General features: G+C 47.9%; 8 protein-coding genes across 8 annotated transcripts; 4 read left to right on the forward strand and 4 right to left on the reverse strand.

Moving 5' to 3' along the window:
- Positions 1-319: 319 nt before the first annotated feature.
- On the forward strand, positions 320-1,489 carry BGW36DRAFT_445664 (uncharacterized protein; the record flags this gene model as incomplete). The annotated part of the gene is given in 3 exon segments (XM_046221684.1): positions 320-447; positions 526-1,018; positions 1,038-1,489. The coding sequence occupies 3 exon segments, from the start codon at positions 320-322 to the stop codon at positions 1,224-1,226; spliced, it is 810 nt and encodes a 269-aa protein (XP_046075428.1). The 3' UTR covers positions 1,227-1,489.
- A 145-nt stretch (positions 1,490-1,634) lies between these two features.
- On the reverse strand, positions 1,635-3,893 carry BGW36DRAFT_290156 (DUF907 domain protein; the record flags this gene model as incomplete). The annotated part of the gene is made up of 2 exons (XM_046210740.1): positions 1,635-2,180; positions 2,241-3,893. 2 exons carry the CDS (start codon positions 3,891-3,893, stop codon positions 1,635-1,637), a joined length of 2,199 nt encoding a protein of 732 aa, XP_046075429.1.
- Positions 3,894-7,151: 3,258 nt separating this feature from the next.
- BGW36DRAFT_290720 (uncharacterized protein) lies at positions 7,152-7,319 on the reverse strand (the record flags this gene model as incomplete). The annotated part of the gene is made up of 1 exon (XM_046210778.1): positions 7,152-7,319. One exon carries the CDS (start codon positions 7,317-7,319, stop codon positions 7,152-7,154), a length of 168 nt encoding a protein of 55 aa, XP_046075430.1.
- Positions 7,320-9,603: 2,284 nt separating this feature from the next.
- On the forward strand, positions 9,604-14,496 carry BGW36DRAFT_289885 (uncharacterized protein; the record flags this gene model as incomplete). Its single annotated transcript, XM_046210708.1, has 2 exons — positions 9,604-12,834; positions 12,892-14,496. 2 exons carry the CDS (start codon positions 9,604-9,606, stop codon positions 14,494-14,496), a joined length of 4,836 nt encoding a protein of 1,611 aa, XP_046075431.1.
- A 513-nt stretch (positions 14,497-15,009) lies between these two features.
- Positions 15,010-16,396, forward strand: BGW36DRAFT_372117 (putative metallo-beta-lactamase domain protein). Its single transcript, XM_046215438.1, has 3 exons — positions 15,010-15,302; positions 15,370-16,030; positions 16,082-16,396. The coding sequence occupies exons 1-3, from the start codon at positions 15,178-15,180 to the stop codon at positions 16,271-16,273; spliced, it is 978 nt and encodes a 325-aa protein (XP_046075432.1). The 5' UTR covers positions 15,010-15,177; the 3' UTR covers positions 16,274-16,396.
- A 1-nt stretch (position 16,397) lies between these two features.
- BGW36DRAFT_372119 (uncharacterized protein) lies at positions 16,398-17,441 on the reverse strand. The gene has a single exon (XM_046215439.1). It carries the CDS (start codon positions 17,419-17,421, stop codon positions 16,423-16,425), a length of 999 nt encoding a protein of 332 aa, XP_046075433.1. The 5' UTR covers positions 17,422-17,441; the 3' UTR covers positions 16,398-16,422.
- A 182-nt stretch (positions 17,442-17,623) lies between these two features.
- BGW36DRAFT_110476 (putative HAD superfamily hydrolase) lies at positions 17,624-18,933 on the forward strand. Its single transcript, XM_046209227.1, has 5 exons — positions 17,624-17,968; positions 18,030-18,062; positions 18,127-18,336; positions 18,404-18,566; positions 18,617-18,933. Exons 1-5 carry the CDS (start codon positions 17,769-17,771, stop codon positions 18,812-18,814), a joined length of 804 nt encoding a protein of 267 aa, XP_046075434.1. The 5' UTR covers positions 17,624-17,768; the 3' UTR covers positions 18,815-18,933.
- A 119-nt stretch (positions 18,934-19,052) lies between these two features.
- On the reverse strand, positions 19,053-20,765 carry BGW36DRAFT_356202 (uncharacterized protein; the record flags this gene model as incomplete). The annotated part of the gene is made up of 1 exon (XM_046213743.1): positions 19,053-20,765. One exon carries the CDS (start codon positions 20,763-20,765, stop codon positions 19,053-19,055), a length of 1,713 nt encoding a protein of 570 aa, XP_046075435.1.
- Between the last annotated feature and the right edge of the window lie 27 nt (positions 20,766-20,792).

The following is a 20,792-nucleotide window of genomic DNA, read 5'->3' on the forward strand; positions in this document are numbered from 1 at the left end:
CGGGCGGTTAACTGCGTCCAGTCTCTAAGGATTTGATTCGACATATTCCGATACCCTAGGCATGGAGTCTGCTTTCTAGGGAAGTCGTTGATGACTTTCGCCTACCAGAACAAGTAAAAGTTCTATTTCTACTCCGTATTCGCACCCTCGTTTGCCCTATATAAGGTATCTTGTTGCTAAAATAGATATCCAATCCTTATCTCTCGGATCCAATGTTTTGAAGGGGAGAAGTTGCCTCAATTGATGTTCTGGTATCGAAAGGGTACTCGAAGTTGAAGACACACTCGATAATATAGGATGCTGGTTTTTTATTTCTGCTATGACTCTCGATGCAAACCAGATCGTCTCCGTCGTGCAAATTGTGGTCTACGTCCCGGCACTTCTTCTCTCATGCTTCTCTCATTATTTTGTCTGCAACCGACATGGCTTCAGTCTGAGTTCCGGGAGGTGAGCATTTTTGAGCATATGGCGCTTAGTGATGATTGACATTCATGCTAGCGACAGCGACCTACCCAAATGTGACAGGTGGTATTATACATTCACTCTAAGTCTTATTCGCATAATCGGAGACGTACTACTGCTGTTGACGTACTCGAATACTTCGACCGGTCTTCTGGCAACAGCTGAGGTTTTTGATCATATTGGCTTAATTCCACTGCTCCTCGCTACGTTTGTACGATGCCCTCTTTTGGATCTAAGTTGTTATTCTTCTGACGATATTCGTTGCAGACTCGACTTAGCTAATTTCAGCACAACCACACCCGTAACGATCAAGTACTTCCTCCTTGTCCAACTCACTGTCGTTGTAGGCGCAGTCCTCGGCATTATCGGCGCGGGACAAGCTCGCTCGTCAACCTCTCCCTCAGCCCTGACGGACGTCGCAGTGCTATGCTACGTTGCCGGCTACACCATAATTGTACTGATATTTTTCCTTATTCTACCTTTCACTCGAGAGCATGTTCCTGACGCCGAACGACCGCTGGCGCCCGCAATCGGACTTGCACTACCATTTGTTCTTGTGAGGCTTACGTATCAAGTATTGGTTGTCTTTGTCCATCGCGGAGCATAATAACGGCATCAGCAACAGCATCAGCATCGGCAGATTCAAGCGCAGCGAGCCCAGTCAGGAACTGCTCGCCGAGTTTTCTACCGTTTTCGGCGCTCCTGTCACACATATGGGTCACTGGAACTATGCTTCGCCCGCGGTGACAGTGCAGTCCTGCTGATGCCTTTAGATTAGATAGTCGAATCGAATTGAGGGCAGGCATTGATGTATTGGTAACTACATTTATACCAACACGAAATTCTAGACTACCTCACATTCGAAGTTAATTTGTAATTGATTGAAATGATCAACGCCAACATATTCTAATCATAGGTAACCCCAACCAATCAATAAAACAAATCCATCCAAGCCAGTTAAGCTAATGCTGTATAACACAAAAAGAAACTCAAACGCCAGGTATATATCAGAAACGACCTTGTCGTAGATAAAGAAAATATTGAGGTTAGAACTACACAGGGTCAAGACCCATATAGAATAGAAGACGCAGAAAGGCAGCCAGGATCAATGACTTGAAGATTTTTTGTAAGACGTGTCTTCATCTCAAAGCAAGTGGGAAAGAAATTCCACCCTAGTGGTCATATCCAGCCCCTCGTTGCCAGGGACTTGAATTGTTTTGCTGTCTGAAATTGTGCGCAGCTAGCGCCGATGCAGGGTCAAAGTCACCCACACGAGCAGGGGACGCTGTTCGCCCAAGGTCGTGGCTATAGGGTTCGTAGGACGGAGGCGGTCCATGGCTCGGGAACAATGGCACCGATGGGTCCACGGGGGACGGTGGCGCTCTATGTCCATCATACTGTGGTCGGGTGTTTATGCTCGCACCGTTACCACCCGAGAACGAATTCGGCTCATCTTCGTATGTTGGGTGATACGCCGTGGACTTCAGTTCCATTTCACCACCCCGAGCTGTGTTGCCAAGAGCGTCGAGCTCAGTGTTGAGCGCAGTGCTAGACTTGATAAACGAGTTCCGATCATCTCTCATGGGTTGATAGCGCATATCCGGATTCTTGGAGACAATGGCATAAATCGAAGCGATCAGGACCAAAATCAAAAGAACCAGAGCAAAAACTACATTGATTACAAAGAAGATAACACCCATAACACCCGTAACCATGCCCTAGAGAGTGAGTTAGAATGCAAACCCCCAAAAAGATAACAGTCGAAAGATAGAACTTACTGGTTGGTTGAAGACATTGCTAAAGACAAGGAGGAAAATAGCATTCAAAAAGTTCACAGCGGCAATGGAAATGTTGAAAATATTGGTCTTCTTATCCATCCATGGGCGGAGCACCATAACTCCTACCAAGAAAGCAGCTTCGACGATCAGCAAGGCAACAGCCTGGAGAACAGGCTTTCCTTGGCCAAATCCAATGAACATGCCCTTGATGAGCAGATAGAGAAGCACGGGAATAACGAAATAGTATGCAGTGGCTCTATATTGGACGTAGAGGAAGCCCCACTTGTTCAAACATGATGGATCCGAGTAGAGGATATAGGCAGGGTTCTTATGCATAGTGACTGACCGTCTTGCGAGCGAAATCACTTTGAAGGATGCCCATCCGAGAACTCCTAACATCGAGAAGAACATGACGACAGCGAGGACAACTTCCGCTGCCGAATCACGAGTTGTAAGCTCCCACAGGCAGAGCACACACATCTGAGCCCATCCAATCAAAATCAAGCGAAAGAGAATGCCTCGCAGAACCACTTTCCAGCCATTACGGAAGTCTTGGAATTTGTCGCTGGACATCTTGCCATTTTTTACCAAGAGTTCGCAAATACCTTTGAAAGCGCTAACGCCAATCATCACCAGGCAAACAAACACGGAGAACCAAATCAGACCAGTCAAGAAGATATTGGTGACCTCAATGTTAGCTTTGAACCCGACACGAGTTAATCCATTAATTACTATTGTGTCGCTCTTGGCAACGTTGGTGCTGTCGTCTCTTTTCGAAAGCCAGTCTAAACCTCGGCGGGTAAGACCTATAGGGTCCTCAAACCAACGCTTCTGAACTTCCACCGAGGTGGTACTGAGAGAAGAGAGAAGACTAGAGGCAGTTCCGCCGGTGGCGCGCTGGTACCAAGTGGCAATGGTTTGAATAAAACTGACGTGAATGATTCCAATACTCCACTGGAAATTCTGAGTCCAGGCTTGGACGATGGGGGGCATTTGGACGGAGGTCGCGCCAATCATGGCTTGGGCTTGGAAAAACCCAAAGAGTGACAAGGCGTTGGCGGCCACATGAGCGGCTGTGTTGGAGTGACCGAGACCGGAGGTAATGGCAGAGGCGACGAGACCGAGACCTGCAATGATGGCCACTGTCCATTCAACACCTTTCTGGTAGACGGTCTGAGCGTTGGACATATTTGCTTCGAGACAAGCAATAGTGGCTCCAGTATCTGTCGAGTTGATGTAGATTCGCACTTTGCCATCTAAATCGGGAACGGAATAGGCAATTCCAGGGATCCGATCCACGACGTCCTGGGCCACGGTGAGTGGCGGGTTCACTTTTATCTGGCCAGTCTGCATAGGACACAGACCGGCTATATTCATTTTGCAGGGATTCATTTCTAGCGTCACGGCCGTGAAACCGTAGGCGGTGACTATTAATTCGGCAGTGACATTTCCGGAGATGGACGAAAATCCATCGATATCAAGCTGTACGGTTCTGTTGTCGGGGGTAAAGACGACGTTGAAAAGTGAGGCGGTGAAATTAGAATTTTCCATGCATTGATTGAGCGAGGAGGATTGAAGGAGCCGGATGGCCGAGGCCAGCGGCGAGAAAGAGACGAGGGCACAGAGGTAGGGTAAAACTATTGACCACCGCATCTTGAGAGCTATACTGAAGACTGTACAAAGCAGCAAAAATGTAAAAAGATCACGAACGGTAGTGGTGCGAGAACGGGTGTTTTGTAAAAGCGGCAGTGACGTTGCAACAGGCACTCCAGAGTGCCGGGGTGACGTGGTAGTGGCCGAATGCGGAAGTCCTGTGTCGAAATATTACGCTCAGGGCGATGTTTTTGGGAGGAGAGTTCCTCCTTCGGTAGCAATCAATTATGGACTGGTTCCTCTTCTCCCTATCTGCGCAAGTGCAGCATGGAGATCCGTCAGAACTCCAAAGTAAGGTTGAGGTGGCTGATAGATTCCCCCTTTGCTCCAACCGGGGATTGCGACACAGTCGGCGACGCAGGCGAAGCGAGGGTCAACGGGGGGGGCGAGGAAGAGCGAGCGATCGGCGAGAGACTCTATGGTCTATTTTGGTTTGTATTGATGACGAGAGTTGGTAGGGAGGTCGAATGGTGTAAAGAATGTAACTAGTGGGATAACGGTAGGTAGGCGGCAACGAATTTCACGAGGGCGCTGGAAAAGGGAAGGAGGTCAATGCCAGCAAAGAAATGAACACAATGAAAGGCGATAGCAGGTAGACGACGAAGAAACGAGTGTCGAGGAGCAGTCTGTCCTTGCAAGGGTCGGTGGACAGACGGGCTTGAGAGAGATACTTGACAGATGGAGGAATGAATGGAGTTGAGGCAGGTGGAGGGCCTGGAAGGGGGTGGCCGGCCGGGGGTTGAGTTGCAGCCTTAGCAGTCAGGCGCCAATGCGATGGGACCCGTCGGTGCCTCGCGGTGGGCACGCTGATATGCTGACTGCGCCAATGCTAACTATTATAGGACTAGGCGTAAGACTCCCTAGAATCCGAAGCGCCGTGGATTGGCTCGCTGAAACAGTGACCTAGCCTGATGCGGTATGGAGGGGGCCGGGATGACCACTGAGGGGTGTCGCAGTGCCGTGACAGGGGGATTCAGGGCTACTGATTGGCTAGCCACGCAGAACAGGCGTATTTCTCCGTACTCACGAGCCACTACTCAGTGCCTGGCTGCACTGGGAACTGCGGAAGAAATCGAAGAGAGATCAGAGTCTTCAGAGGGCTGAATGAGTGCTTTAGGACTGTTTATGAATACACGAATTGTGAATATCTAATAATAATATATACACACAGTGGCAACGCGCGTACTGCAGAGAGACTGAGCCGACCCACCGCAGCCAGGCGCCCCAAGTGGGCCAGGGCCCTCCTTGGGGTTTGGCGCGCCGATCAGTTTACGTACCTGAACCAGCCTGTGTCTCGGGACAGCTTCATCTTCCACGCGCTCTTTCGTATTATTTGCTATTATTATTACCATAATTGCTCGAGTACTCTGATCCTTAGGATAACTTAACGACTTAATAGTAATAGTATATACGGGCGTCTGGCTCCCAGACTCAGACCCACGAACTGCGTGCACGGTGTAAGGCTTTGTCAGACTCGCTGGTTTGCGCACAGCCACCTCCCTCCTAACTCTCTTTGGATTTTACCGCCCTGGTATTCGCTCCTCGCCAGCCCTGATCCAGTGATCCAGATCTTGCAATCTTAGGCATCTCATTCAGCTGATGTGTCACCTGTCCCGCAATGTGCTACGAGTCTCCATGATTAGTATTATCTTGGCCGCAGTGATGTCTCAAGATCCGCTATTAATATTCTTCTAAATACGATACTGTTATTAAAAATGTCAAACACAATGCCGAGACACATCGGCTGGATGTCTATTATTTACTATGACCCTGAATGTCATTGTTAGCAGTGTCTCAGAGTAGAGATCAGCTATTGATCGCTGTTCCAGATGTCCGTGTCGATTCCCCCCCCCCCCCCCGGGACCTATGACGTGAGCCCGCCGATCATGAGAATTCTCACATGAACTTTACTAGTACATTACTTATACTAAATTTTCACACAACTGTGTCCTACATGACTTCTACTTTTAATTTTAAATTACCGAGCTGATCATTTCGGAACGATTATGGACGAATTCACATGCTCTGAGCGAGTAAACTGTCTTTATGTCTAATACGTGCAAATATGCACCGTGACTTACCTTTTTCCCTTGCGAGCCATACAATGACGAATCGATCAATTTAAATTTTCTAGAATGATGGCACGTGCAGATCGATTACAAAAGAGAGATGAAAGTTGAAACTGTAAAACGAGGACTGTTTAGTATTGCCTGATCAGGAGTCTGCAGGATTGCTATGAGAAGTTCACGATAGACCCAAAAACCCCTTCTCCAGGTAGCATTTCGAAAACAGATTTATTTTTGATACAATTGTCTCTGTCCATAGATGAGTATTGGATGATTACTTCTGAATATATATGATGAACGAGGAACTAGCACTCGGTGGCCTAGAACAATGCATAACCAGACGACTAAAGGGACTCTATTACTTCAAGATTACTATATTACTGCAAGGGATCATCACGTGGACTCCTGCTGGGGTTATAGCGCGGCAATGGATAAAAAGAGTGTGAGAATTGTAGATGACTGGATCTAAATATTTCAATGTTAAATGTTATTAAATGTCATCCTGGCTTCTGTATTTGGATTTGAGGTATAATAGAAGAGAATCAACAACATATTCATTGCCATCCCACTTCCAATAATATGACAAAATATTATGCTAGTAAGAAAAAGCCGCAACGAGTGCGGTATTCGCGTATATCTTTTTGGGGTGTAAATTGAACATCAATAGATCCAATAACTGCGTCTTCCGTAACAACCTGAAATTTCAACACCCTTCTTCGGCACCAAAAATGACTTGAACAGAGTATTAGAGCAAGATGTATTCCTCTTTGCCGCGTTTTCTTCTTTCAAATGGCCCCAGATCAATTTGAGTGAAGTCTACTTGCAGCGTTGCGATTTTATCCACAACTTTAAGCGCCAATTAGATTCTCCCTTTTTTCAATGAAGAAATCTGGCACGTAGGACAGAAATAAAAAATTAAAACTATCGAGAGAAGGTGATGGGCACGTACCGCCTCTAGACCATCTTTCGGGGCTTCAGATAATTCAGGAGAGTATAACGTTAATGGCTTCTTCAATGTATCGCCAACCCGGTGAGAAATGCCCAACTCGTGGGGATTCGAATGATAATTGTCGACAATTTTCTCGCCCTAATAATCAATCAACAGAACGAACAACACTATTGCTCGATACCTAGTAGTAACCCATATAGTAACTTGGTAAGTATCTACTTCATTATTCCTTGCGCCCATTTTTCAATGCTGAACGAATAAATGACCGGTACAGTCATCTGGATCAATCCCTTCACGGAATAGAACTCGCCTTGCTAATCCATAGTGTCGTCGAAATCTCCTTGTCTTCGGACGAATGCCTTGCAGTCCTATCAGTGCAGCGCCACGAACAATAGCTGATTCGCTTACCATTCACGGGAAGAAACATTTAACGTAGAGAAACATATAAACGATGAGAGCACTCACAGACTATTTGGGACAGTAATCTTTATCTTATTACCTGGTTCAAAATGTCTCACCAACTCTTGCCGGAGGTACTCGGTGTCTCCAAATCCTCCTACCAATATTATCCACTGTGCAAAGTGGGATTAGCAAACTGTATCATTACCGCCTTTCGTCAGCTGAATGATTACTATCCTATACAAAATAAGTAAATGTCCTGGTTATACTTTCTACAACTCCACGACTGATCTTGTATAATTGGAGGTTCCATCTGCATCCGAATACAGTTGAATGTGCGGATCTAACATAAAAGCCAGTAAATGTACAGCTACGTTGTCATTGTCTAGCTCAAGATGTGTCTCACTATATAGATATTTCAGTAGTGTTGATCCAATTTTAATAGACGTACGCATATGTAATCGTCACTGGATTTCTATTTGAAAATGTGACGTTGGGGGATCCAGTCCGCATCGCTCTGGTTCGTAAAATGAGCATAGTTGGTGATTACAATTGTGTTACCTACCCAGTCATTCAATGTTATACAATGTAACATCAAACATTGACATGTTTATCATGGATTTCATATTTATGCCAATCAATAATTGACATAGGCTAGTGAGAGGATTTTCAATTGATGTCCACCCAGCATTGACCAGCAATGATCCCAACGGATACATGCAGGAATCATCAACTACTCAGTCGACATAGGTGGCATCTCATCGCCCACGCAAGAAGTTTAGTTGTTGGACGCACCGAACTACTGTGATTAACGTTTCACGACGCATGGGCTCATCTAATGCATTGATACCATAACAGCATGGGTTGCCAGCATCGAATGATCAGTATCTGTCAAGTTCAGCACTTCAAGGTTAGCCCTACAGAAGAGCCTCGCGATATGCCATCCCGATAAAAGACGACAACGACCTTATTGACAAGTATAAATGGATAGAGAATAATGTTTATATCATTTTTGGTTCTGCCTGTTCATCGGCGTGGCGCAGTGTGGCTGGTCCAGTCAGAAAGCAAGGCTATGTGATGCGGCTGAAAATGCATGATGGATCACAACGCCGATGTCGTGGCGACACCAGGTCGGTGTGATGTTGCTCAGCGAGCCAGTGTGGCCTGTTGCAAGACACCGTGTGCTTTTCCTGGCAGTCGAGCGCGCCCAATGGCAAGGCAAATCGGCGTTCTAGTCGGGGATGGTGGTGTTGAACAACTCATCACTGCGACGCAGCAGCATGACTAGCGGCCCCACCACTGCCAATAGAGCGCGGCGTCGCTGGGGTGACGCCTTAGCTGCGATGGTCTTTCGCTGCGACTTGGAGGTTGGGTTTCCTGCTTCACGGGGTCAGGATTGAGCATTAATGATGAATGACGGATGGAAAATTCCCAGAGGTGCTGACAATTGAATGGACATCACAGTTGATGAAGGCAACTAGTTCGCGGGTTCGTTTTGAGCTCCGTTGCGCCAACATCATTATTGATGATGGCGGTTCACTGCAGGTCCAGCTTGGTCGGAGGCGAAATCAACGACATCTCTGCAAAAAGAGACTCGACCCGCACAGTAGAGAAAAGAATTCACATGTATGATTAATGATTAACCGTCGACGAACAGAACAGAAAAGAACAGGAAGCTGTAAAAGCATAGAAACACCAGCCCCCTCTTTTGTGTCCGTGGAAAGAGCGAAGTTGACTGGCGGGAAGGCTCGGCCCAGCCGCCCGGCGCCAGCGATCCCAGAGCCAGTCCCCAGCCTCCTTATCGCCTGCCCCGTTTGTCGCTGCTTGTCTTAATTAATTCTTCTCCTTCCTATCCTCCTTCTCTTGTATCCTCGACCGTTTATCTTTCTTCTTATTCCTGTGTTAATTACTTTCTATCTTCTAACAGAATTCCAGCTTTGCATTGGTACAGTGCGCCCCTCTCCTATTTCCTGTCCCTCGCTCTCCTGGCTGCCCTATCGCCGTGGTCCCTAGTGGATAGATACTGCGGTGGCCGAGGTCCTCAAGACAGCCACTTCAGCCATCTACGGGCCGCGACAAGAATTGCCTACGCCTTGGCAGTCCACTACTCGTTGACGATATACTCGCTAACAAAAACTGTAGGTATTCATTCTGTATTGAATATCCAGAAGGATTGTCGGTCAGCTCGGCCACACCGCATCTGCCGACACAACAGTTGCGATCTTGGACCGTTAGATGTGCTTCCTAGCTCGCCTGTGATAATTATGCAATCCTCTTGCTAAGTGCGAATACCACAATGGGTGTGAATTCCCGCCGTCCTCTACTTCCTGCTCCTACCGAATCAATCCTCGATACTAGCAGCAGTATGACGGGCACCGACCTGGCCACCGACGTCTCTCGACGCACCGACAAATCTTCCTATTCTATTCCGGACGACGGAAGCCCCATCACAATTTCTACAAGACGTCGGTCTCACAAAAAGGATGAAGATGAGTCTTCTAAGCTGTCGCGCACAAACCACCAGTCGCAGACTTCTCTTCTCATCGAGTATTTTGGAGGCGGGAAAAATTCCTCTCGCCTTAGCTCACGACCAAGCGTTCGAGTAAAGGTGATCCCGTCTGGCAGCAGAAGGTCTCGAGATCAGAATGATACAATTCAGATCCGGGACAGTGGCAGCAAGCGAAGTTATACTCGACGCATATCTCTTAGCACGCCGTCAAAACAAAGAGCACCTGCTGAGACTAACGACGACCAGAGCATCACTGACGACGACCAAGACGGACGGCCACTGGAAATAGAGTTTGTCGAGCGCGATCAAGGCAGCGAGCTGTCCAACGAGCGATATATCCAGCCAACCTCAGAGATTTCTTCCATGCCAGCCGATAGCATGCTAGACGGATCAATGGTGTCCGGTGTGCCGCGACGCAAACGCAGCCTAAGCTTAGACAAGGCTTCAGGTGCGGCCGAGGTGGACCTTCTCAAAGCTCCATCGCGACGCAGGAGTCGCAGTCTCAGTCGGGAGCGAATTGCGTATAAAGTTGCTCAAAAGTTGAATGCCGGCGACGTTTCTAGCGGTGGTCGCAAGCATTCTGGCAAAGAGATTGAAGCTGATGCAGGCGATTTGAAGAAGCGCTCTCACAAATACCGCGGAGAGGAACAACCCAGTGTTGAGTCGAGCCTCTTGAGTGGTTCGAATGTTTCATCTCACCACAAGTCAGGAGACGCCGTTTCCTTCCGCTCTGGCACATCCAGATCATCACTGAACAACACCAAGTTCTTAGAGACCGTTGAAGATGCGATTCGACGACTGATTCTTCCCGAGCTCAAGGAACTGAAGAAAGACCAGACGGCTGGCACGAATAAATCCAAGTTCGAGCGTGATATAGGCGCGAGTGCTTCTACTTCGAAAGACGACATCAAACGACGTTTGTCCAAGCATTCAAGTGCCCCTGACGTCAGTCGAAGTACCATCGCAGTTGATGCGAGTAATGAAGAAACGGTCACCCCAGAAGAGCGGAGGAGACGCCACAAGGAACGCCGACGAGATAAAGAAACCCCCGCTTCACCTGAGAGCACTATTCGGATCCGTAAAGGCTCACGGCCAGAAAACCAGCGGGCATACTCAGAACATGATATGATTCGGCGCCAGAGAAGCAAGGGCCTCAGAGAAGCTGCTGCTGCAGGAATTGTCGGCAGCGTCCTGACATCCGCCGCCCTCAAACATCATGATTCTAAATCTAGCCTCGGCAAGAAGTCGAGGAGGCGAAGGTCTTCCAAGGGAAGCAGCAGAAGCGCAAGCCTCCATGATTCTGAGACAGAGTTGATTTTCAACAAACACAATGTTCCACCAATGCCGTTCCGCAGTGATATTGATACCGAATTGACTCGTGATTCGATCCTCTCCCAGAGAACTGCTGATACGGAAACGCCAACGCCACGCCACGTACAGGAACTGATTCGAGGCTCTTCACGCGACAAGGGTTCTCCGTCGTTAGCTACTCCACCTCGCACTCCACTAGGCAACCAGCGCCGGTTGTCCTCTCCATACAGTGATCGTGAGATACAGAACAGAACGGAATCTCCTTTTGGCCATGTTGTACTTGAAGGTGCTGCTGGAGCCATCGCCGCGGCGGCAGCAGAAAATCTACTTGGTCATCACCCAGACCACGATATGTTAGGCCCAGATGATGATATGCACCGGACTCGTTCCCTCAGCCCAATTCAAAGTGTTGCTAGTGACCAAGATCTGCATGATACGCATCTCACAGAACATGATAAAGAGAATGAGCTGGAGGACCGTAGATATTCCATCGAATCCTTATCATCTGCGCCTAGTACTGAGTTAGCCAGGTCTACGCGCCCTGAGGGTGTTAGTCTGGAGAGCCAAAGTGAAATCCTTCGGCAACATGACGAACCTGGTATGGAATTAGGCTACGAAACAACAGTAGCACTGGAGGGTGATCACGAGGGAAACTGGGATCAAGATCACCATGTTGTCCATTTTGGGGACTCAAGAGTTGATGCTAGCTTTACTGACGAGGAAACACACTTGGAAAATGCCGACTCCCCCAGAAGGCTCACAGTGGGAGTTGGTGCTAGCCCAGAGTTTCTCATAGGTAATCCTGTGGAATCTGCGGTGGCTTCGCTTTTGGACCCTTCCGTACTAGACAACAAGTCTGGCCTCTCTCAACCTCGTTCCCAGGCAGACTCTCTGAACCGTTCTGTAGATGGAAGTTTCATGGAAGGAATAAATAATAGCCGACCAGCTAGCTCGCACAGAGGAAGCCCTCTGAAACACGAATATGACATTAATGCCCACGACGAGAAATCTTTCACCAAGCGACTCGGCGCTGCCTCGCCTCCACAAAGCGTCACCCAATCAGAAGAGGCAGTAGAACATGACGAACAATATCCTCTTGACACTACTATCGTGAAGGATGATAATGAATTTGAACATGTGCCTGAAGACGATCGATACCAGGAAGATGAGGAGGAAATCATGACCAACCCGTCTTTCATTCAAGGTCCGATCGGGGGTGTGTCTCATGAAAACCGTGACCATTGGCCGTATGATCCTACTCCCGAAAACAGAGAAGTTCAGCTGTCTCCTGGACATGATGGTCGTGCTGCTGCTCCTCTTACGGGAGCGTTAGGAGTTGGGCTGGGCCTGGCGGCGGCACAGCATTCAAAAAGCTATGATCAACCATATGGTCAGCCTTATATGGATGGTCATATTTTCTCAACTCCTCCTGGCGCGAAAGACGAAGGTTATATCTCCGCCGCCAACCCAATGTCTCCCAGTGTTGCAACACCGGAGCCTCACACTAAGTTTAGCACTCTCGATCATACCAAACCGCCACTTCTTTTCGACAACGATGACTTAAACGAAGACCCTTTTATCGGTTCTAGTCACCAACGCCATTTCAGCGGGTATTCGCACGGCATAGCATCTCCTATCTACGACAGTGCCACAGGCCGAGGTATTGACAGCATTGAATCAAAGGATATTATTGCTTTGATGAATCATGTGAGTATTCCTAATGATCACCTTTTATAATATATATATATATACTAACCAGCTTAGCTCACTGTCCGAGACGCACAACGCAATGCCCGAGACACTGAAATCTTAGTAACCCTTGTCAGAAGCGCAGCTGAAATGCGTAACTCCTTCGAAGGAATGAAGAAATACATCGCTCAGCAGGATGAGTTGCTCATTCAAGCCAACGAAAAACAACACGAACGTACTCGAGCTATTGGCGGCCCCCGCCCATTACCTACATCTAGATCTGACCGCCAGCTCGCCACAGCTGATTATGGTGCCGATATCCAAGCGAAACGCAAGAATGTTTTCAGAAGGGCCCTCAAGAGTCTCAGCATGAAATCTTCTAACGACTTGACAAAAATCGAGGACATGTTGGAGCAACTTCTCGACGAAGTAGAAGCCCTAAGAGCAGCTCAAGAAGGACGAAGTGTTGGTCATGCGCCCGGTACTGGGCCCGCCAGTATCAACTCCAATGGTCAGGGAGCTTTCAATCCAGATGGATATGAGCCGGAGGGCCAAGCAGGCACTGGTTCCCCAGGAGATCAATCCGAGTTCACGTCAAATTCGTCACGCCCGTTAGCGGATACGCGACCTATGAGCACTCGCCGAGCGTCGGAAAATCGCATCAGCACTGTTCCTGAAGGTGATGAGGAAATCGAGTCTTATGAACAACCACTTTTGGATAGAGAAGTGCCTTACGATGATCGAGTCCCAGCTCATCACGAGCGTGGCCTCTCTGAACCTCTGGGTACACCGCCACGTAAACCCGTTCCCACTGGTGCCTTGAGTCAGGAGACTACTCCGCGAAAGTCAGATGAGAAGACACGCAAGCACAAATCTAGTAGCTCTTCCTTTTTCAAAATCTCAAGATGGTCCAAGACCACCGCTTCATCGGTGGGCGAAGGTATCCGCAACAGCATCCAACCAACTCGAAAAGAACGCCCGTTGTCTGGAGTATCACGATCTGGATCAGACCTTGCAAATCATGATGCGTACAACGCTGACTTCTATGATGCTCAGGGCGATGACCGGCTTCGCTCCGATACCCCTCTTGAAGATCAACAAGAGGAAAACCGTCCGCCATCGCCACTAGTCCCATCACAAATATCCGAAGGACCCGTGTACAAAGCTCATCGAGACAGTTTCAATCTCCAGCACCCTCAGCCACAAAAAGGCCCAACAGATCGCTACCAGAACCATCTCGAGTTTCAAGCCCAGGACTATGCACCAAACTCCCCTACTTCTGAAAGATGGGGATCTCAGTCCAGTCTCTCCCGTATTAGTGGCAACCCCAATAGATATAGCGGTGGTGGTGCTCGCCGTACACCAATTTCCGACTTGGGATATTCCGAGGTGAGCTCTATGACTGGACCGCCGCGTCCTCCCAAAGTCAAGGACGCAGGACCATTGGTGCCTCAGCGACCACCCAAGATTAAGGAGGAAGACGAGAGATCAACCCACACAGATCGATTTAGCTCTCGCAATTCCAACGCTAGGTATTCACCTAGCAGCCAGCCCCCTCAGCGAAAGCCTACTGGACCACGACCCATCACCAGTGCCGGACAGCAGAGTCCCAGCAACATCAAGCGCACTCGATACCGTGGCAGCCCGAACCAAATCGACTACGACGATGACGACTATTGAGCAACTTTTTTTTCCGGCAAAAATCCAATGATATATTATTTTCTTGTTATTTGTTAGTTTCTTTTTCATTTGTGGCCACATAAATCTTCAATATGCTCGGGTGGACCTCGGAGCTTTTCGGTCAATGAACTTGTATCTGTCTCTGCATAGAGCGAGGAGTTCTTGAAAATTCTCAATTCATTCAGCTGTCAAAATTTTTAACATTTTTGCGAGTTGATAATGAAGGTGACATGGCGGGTGAACATTGGAATAGGGGGTTTTTACCATGGGAGCTGTGTATCTGTTTTACATGTATTTTTTTGCGCAAAATATGGGGGTTATTTGATTGTCCCAGGCATGTATCTAGCTAGCTTTTTCATCTCTCTTGGAGAACTCTTGAAGAAGAACCATCCTAAATTAAGACTCTTCACAAGATCAAATTCATATTGCAATACATTTCCATCAATCGATGCTATTTTGTTTACGCGTACGGGTATTGCCTGGCCAGCTTTACAAGATCAAAAGTGGGGTAGGCGTCAATCAGCATACATCATCGATGCAAAGTTCCATATCCGATTTGGCTTGTGGCAATCTCAAATCTATCAGGATACTTGGATATTATGCGTATATAACCAAAAAAATTTTCAGCCTATTCACTCCGTCGATACGGAATCCATCAACTGTCAAACAATCAACATCGTAATGACGGATCCCCTCGATTTCCTGATTTGTGTGACATGCGGCGTGCAATATACTGAAACTCTGGAATCAGAGCGCAAGACATGCCCTGTCTGCGATGATCCTCGTCAATATGTCGGGCCAGCTGGGTTTGACCTCTATTCCGTTATCCATTTCCGCCGTCTCATCATCTCGATATGGCTAAGACGTATATAGACAATGCTGGACCACGCTACGCTGCATGCGCGAGTCTGGAAAGTACAAGAACACATTCACGCCTGTTATTCAAAACGCCCCCGCAAATAGTGGTGGTAACACCATTAGCTGTCGTCAATTAATCAGCATCCAGACTACCCCCCAAGTCGCAATCGGCCAGCGCGCGCTTCTATGCATTTCGCCAAATGGAAACATCCTCTGGGATTGCATCACCTATCTTGACGACGAGACGGTAGCCACAATAAAGAGCTATGGCACTTTACACGCTATTGTGATTTCCCATCCGCATTACTTTAGCACCTGTCTTCACTGGGCGGAGGCTTTCGGTTGTCCGGTGTATATCTCCGCAGAGGACGAGGAATGGATTATGCGTCGGTCTGACGATACTAGTAAAATGGTGATTTGGAGTGGACACCGAAAAGCTTTCTCTCCTTCTTCCTCCTCGTCAACTACTGGAGATAGCAGTGGTGAGGACAAGCAGAGTGAATTTCTATGCGTCAAAACAGGTGGCCATTTTCCCGGCTCGTCAGTTTTTTACTGGCCAGCAATGCGGAAGTTGTTAATTGCTGATTCGATATATGTGGTACCTTCCGGGGTATATCATATTGATAGACCGCTTGGAACAGCGTCGTTTTCGTTTATGTGGAGTTATCCTAATTTGGTGGGTTATAAAGTTTATATCTTGAAGTCATGGTGTGCTGATATGATGCAGATACCGCTTCCACCAGACGAGATTCTCAAGATATGGGATGCTATTAAGGATTTGGAGTTTGATGATACACATAGTGCATTTGCGGGGAGGGATACGTATGGGAGGAGTAGGCAGCGAGTGTTGGAAAGTGCAAAGATTATTGTTAAAGCAATGGGATACAACTCACACGCTATTCATGCGGAGGAGGCTTAATTGGGTTATCAATATCGAATGTTTGATGCCGGTACCGATTGATAATGTTGATTTGAATAACGTGTTAGGTAATAACAATAAGTAAAGAACAGAAAATGAATGTAATCCCACTAGTCCCTATGATTGATACTGTTGAAATATTTTTCTTTTCATGACGTGCGAACCACCGGTGCAGACAACGGCCTGATTATTTTTGGTCTTTCGTTTCTTGAGGAAAAGTAATGTTGTGCGACTGTTGTTAGAGAGCCGTATTCGAGATCTTCACTGATAGGAAAATGTCCGGGAAATGTTGAAGCATTACTAAAGTTCGCTTTTTGAATGTCGTTGTCAGACTGCACTTTTTTAGTCTCGGAAGATAGATAGGGGCTGTCGGAGTCGGCAAATGCTGGATTGGGGAGAACACTGGTATAAGACTCAACATTGGCAGGAGATTTTTCTCCACCAAAGCTAGTGCTTGTTGAGCGATACCGACGTCCCGGGAGCCCAACAGACCTTGATGAATAGATTGAATCACTGACTGAAATATGGCGAGCGATGAAAACAGGCATTGGCGGGTTAGGAACTCGTGGGATTGGGTCAAAGAGAGGGGGAGAGACAGTTCCGTCAAGGCTGAATGGTATAGCAAAACTCTGCTGAGTGTCTGTTCGTAGTTGAGTAGTACGTATTAACGACGGTCTCATATTCTCAAATCCTCGTCGATAAGGAGGTCGAGGAGCCTGTGGGCGGTATGCGATTGAACTGGCGTTTAGTCGGCGAAACGACGATTCTGACGGACGATCGAAATCTAATGAGCTTTCCCGAGGCATAATCATGTTGTCAGCAAGCCCTTCGACTGGAACTATGTAGTCTCCATTTCCTGATAAACGACCGCGGCGATTTGCGGCGCTCAAGGGCGTCTGCTGTGTCTTACCCGGGAGCATTCGGAGAATTGATACGACTAACCCGACAATGCGAATCTCCGTGGTATCAATATGAACCATGAAGCATCTTGGAGTTTTGCTGACAACGCAGATCAAGGCGGATAGGAGTCGTAGGAGGAGTAAGTATGTGGTGTATGCGACAAGTGAGAAGAGCTTTAATGAGCTTGCGTTTAGATGAACGAGCTGGATCTCGCCACCCAAATAGCATCTAATGGTGTTTGATATCATAGTTGTCAGTATAATGGTCCAATGTATCTGGAAGTGGTGTAAACGATGGAACATTCTCGCCTGCTTGAAGGGAAAGAGGGAGACAGAAGGAAGGAGCGGCCATGCGCGCCTGAGGCACCACCTATGAGTAAGTAAGCGACCTTACATCTTGCATCTTCATGAAAATACTCTCACTTCGTCGTCCAGCCTCTATTCGTGCACGCCTGAGGCACAAGTAAGTTCATTACCGAACTAGGAAAGGTGGGGGCCTGAGGATCATCGGCCGAACGGCGTTCTAGCGTATCGCTCTCTCCTTCATCGTCCTTGTACATCATCCTCTTCCACACTTGTATTGGCCGTTGTGATCTATGGCTATTGCGATCTCGCGGCCTCGGACACTTGCATCTTTGCCACGGCTCTCGCACACTCCACGCAACATGGCATCAATCATACAAAGCCCCCCTCCACGGCCCCGCAAATTCGCGCCGTTGAAAGAGGACTCACATGCAAACTCCGGTGTTGAGAAACAACTGCAAGGTATCGTCTTTGACGTTGATGGCACGCTTTGGTAAGCTTCGCTGCATTGTAATATGGAGTCACACTAGTAAATGTTAATGGCATTGCAATAGCTTACCACAGAACTATATGTTTGCTCAAATGCGGTAAGTTCGGTAATGGTAGAACAGATGTAGATGACATTAGTATTGACTATCATCCTCTGATAAGCGCCGCGCTGGGAATTGACCGCTCGGTCGATATTCTCGAGCATATTCGCGGTCTCCCCACTGAACAAGCACGTACCGAGGCGGCCTCCAAAATCCAGGCTGTGGAGCGCGAAGCGATGCTCGCCCAGCAGCCTCAACCTGGTCTTGCACAGTTGATGGACTATCTTGAAAGAAAGAATGTGCGTCGGGCGCTATGCACGAGGAACTTTGAGTAAGTTGAGTCTCTAAACATCTTCGCCCAATCACTTAGATGGAAAGATCTAATGGTAATCGTTCAGAGCGCCTGTGACACATCTCTTGCAGAACCACCTGCCCAAGCACATCTTTGAACCAATTATTACTCGTGACACGCCTGATCTCCTGCCCAAGCCAGAGCCTGCAGGTATTCTGCATATTGGACGTCAATGGGGACTGGGCAACCGGGCAGAGAGCATGATTATGGTATATGACGCTTCCCTCGTTTAGTTTGATAAACTATTAATCTCAGATAGGTTGGTGATAGTATTGATGATATGACCGCGGGTCATACAGCCGGTGCAGCCACAGTGCTACTTGTGAACGAGCATAATGCACATCTCAAGGACCACCAACACACAGATCTGACTATTTCAAGACTAGATGATCTTATCGGCATTCTAGAGAATGGGTTTGTGGGGGATAATTCTGGTGATTACGACAGCGCGTTGTAAAAATAGATTTAGAATTTTCTGATTGTCTTTTTGAGGCTTCGAAACACCTCCACGTCTCAACTCGCCGTTACATATACAATCATGATAGTCTCGCATACATTTACATACAGTTTTACAATGTCATCAACGATGCCACGAAACTTGGGAATGGCTAAAATGTCCAGATTTATACAGTATAACGCCGGAAATGAGGGTATAAACCACTAATGCAAAAGTCTAACGATAATTTTACGGGATATCAAGGCCTACCTGGGCGATACTGGTCGCGTCCTCTTCCGCGACCACGACCCCTGGCTCCTCCACCGGACCATGATGGAGGCCCCCGGCCTTTCGGAGGTGCAGTAGGCGGTTTTGGTGGAAGCCTAGGAGATCGCGAACGCGGTCGTGGATAATAGCCTTGATCCCGGTCTCTGTAATCCCTAGGCTGAAACGGTGGGGGTCCGGGTGGAGGAGTTTCACGGGGAAGAGGAGGCCCTCCATTGAAATTGCGATCCTGGCCAATGCCACTTTGGAATTGGATTTTTCCTCGTCCTGCCTGAGGTCTTTGATGTGTCCGAGGGCCGTGAAGTGTAAGCGAGTTATCATCATCATGTTGGGGCTGGGGCTGGAAGTTGTTAGCACGGCCGCGAATTTGCATTCCCATTTGATTTGCCTTTCTAGGCCCAATAACCACATTGAGATTGGTGATCTTGGACGGGGGGTATGATTTTATCGAGAATGTGCTTGATGTCGTAGGGATCTTTTTCAATGGACAGTCGCCCAGAAGATGATTTTTGTTGGCGCAATAGCTGCAAGATATTGACACCTTAATGGGGCCTTCTAGAGGTTCTAGCCTGGGAAATTTCCACATCTTGTCACATTCATATTCTATATGAGTGTCAGCGCCACAGTAATCACACGGTGTTTCTGCAGCAGAAGATTTCAGAAGGGATTTGCAATCTTTAAGATCATGGCCAACTTCTCGACACTTTTGGCATCGTCTTACTGTTGGGCAGAACTGTTCTTCATGTAAATTCCACTCCCCGCAATTCTTGCATTCTCTCGACGGACAGACAAGAGCAAGATGACCCTCTTGTAGGCATTCGGTGCAGGAAATCGGCATCGACAAATCGAGATCGTGAATGCTACTATCAATAAAAAAATGCCGCGCTTGGATTTCAAGGTCCTTGGGTTTTAGATCCGCAAGTACGGCGGGTGCCGATTTGTATCTTGCAGAAAACTCCGCGAAAGCCTCGGCCTTTGATTGTGGTGGGAGCTGCGCAGCTGCGGTCTGAGAAATGGCGCCATCCGAGTCGTCCACTTCAGAGAGATGAGTAGATCCTACTGCGCCTCCTAGAGGTATTTTACCGGGGGTATATGCGGGATTCGGAGTTGAGTCGATGACGAAAAGAGGTTTTGAATCCGTAGCACCATCGACCTGAGCTTGAGCAAGATCACTATTGTCGTCGCCCTGCTTCCTAAGATTTAGCATCAAGGATTCGCTGCCTTCGGAAACCTCTCCACTCTCTGAGGCATCGGAGTCATCGACAAAGTAGGTCTTTGATTGGCCGTTTGTGTAGCCATCTCTATCCGAATTTTTTGCAGAGCCATGCTCCTTTCCTTCATCACTTGATATGGAAGCGCTCCGACTTCGAAAGTATTTATCATTGACCGAATCAAAAGCCGACTTGGGTTTGGTGGGATTTGGAAGGGTACTTCTTCCTCCAAGGGTTGTGCGAATGGCATTGCGACTTCCTTGGTTCCAATTGATGGTCGGCGCATTGCTCTTAGCGGACTTTTTGTGGTTGTCTGCCGAGTTACTCTCGCTTTCCGATGAGTGCGATTCTGCTGACGATGTAGCCTCATCTGGCTCGACATGTAGATTCTTCTCTGTGCCGTTATTGGTATTCTGCGACTTCTTTCCTGCGGCGGCAGTGCGCGAGTCACGCTCGTCGTCGGAGCTGTCTGGCATGTCGGTGATTGACGCAATCTGTTTCTT

This window comes from Talaromyces proteolyticus (genome assembly GCF_021365285.1).
Source record: "Talaromyces proteolyticus strain PMI_201 chromosome Unknown BGW36scaffold_3, whole genome shotgun sequence".
Classification (NCBI taxonomy): domain Eukaryota; kingdom Fungi; phylum Ascomycota; class Eurotiomycetes; order Eurotiales; family Trichocomaceae; genus Talaromyces; species Talaromyces proteolyticus.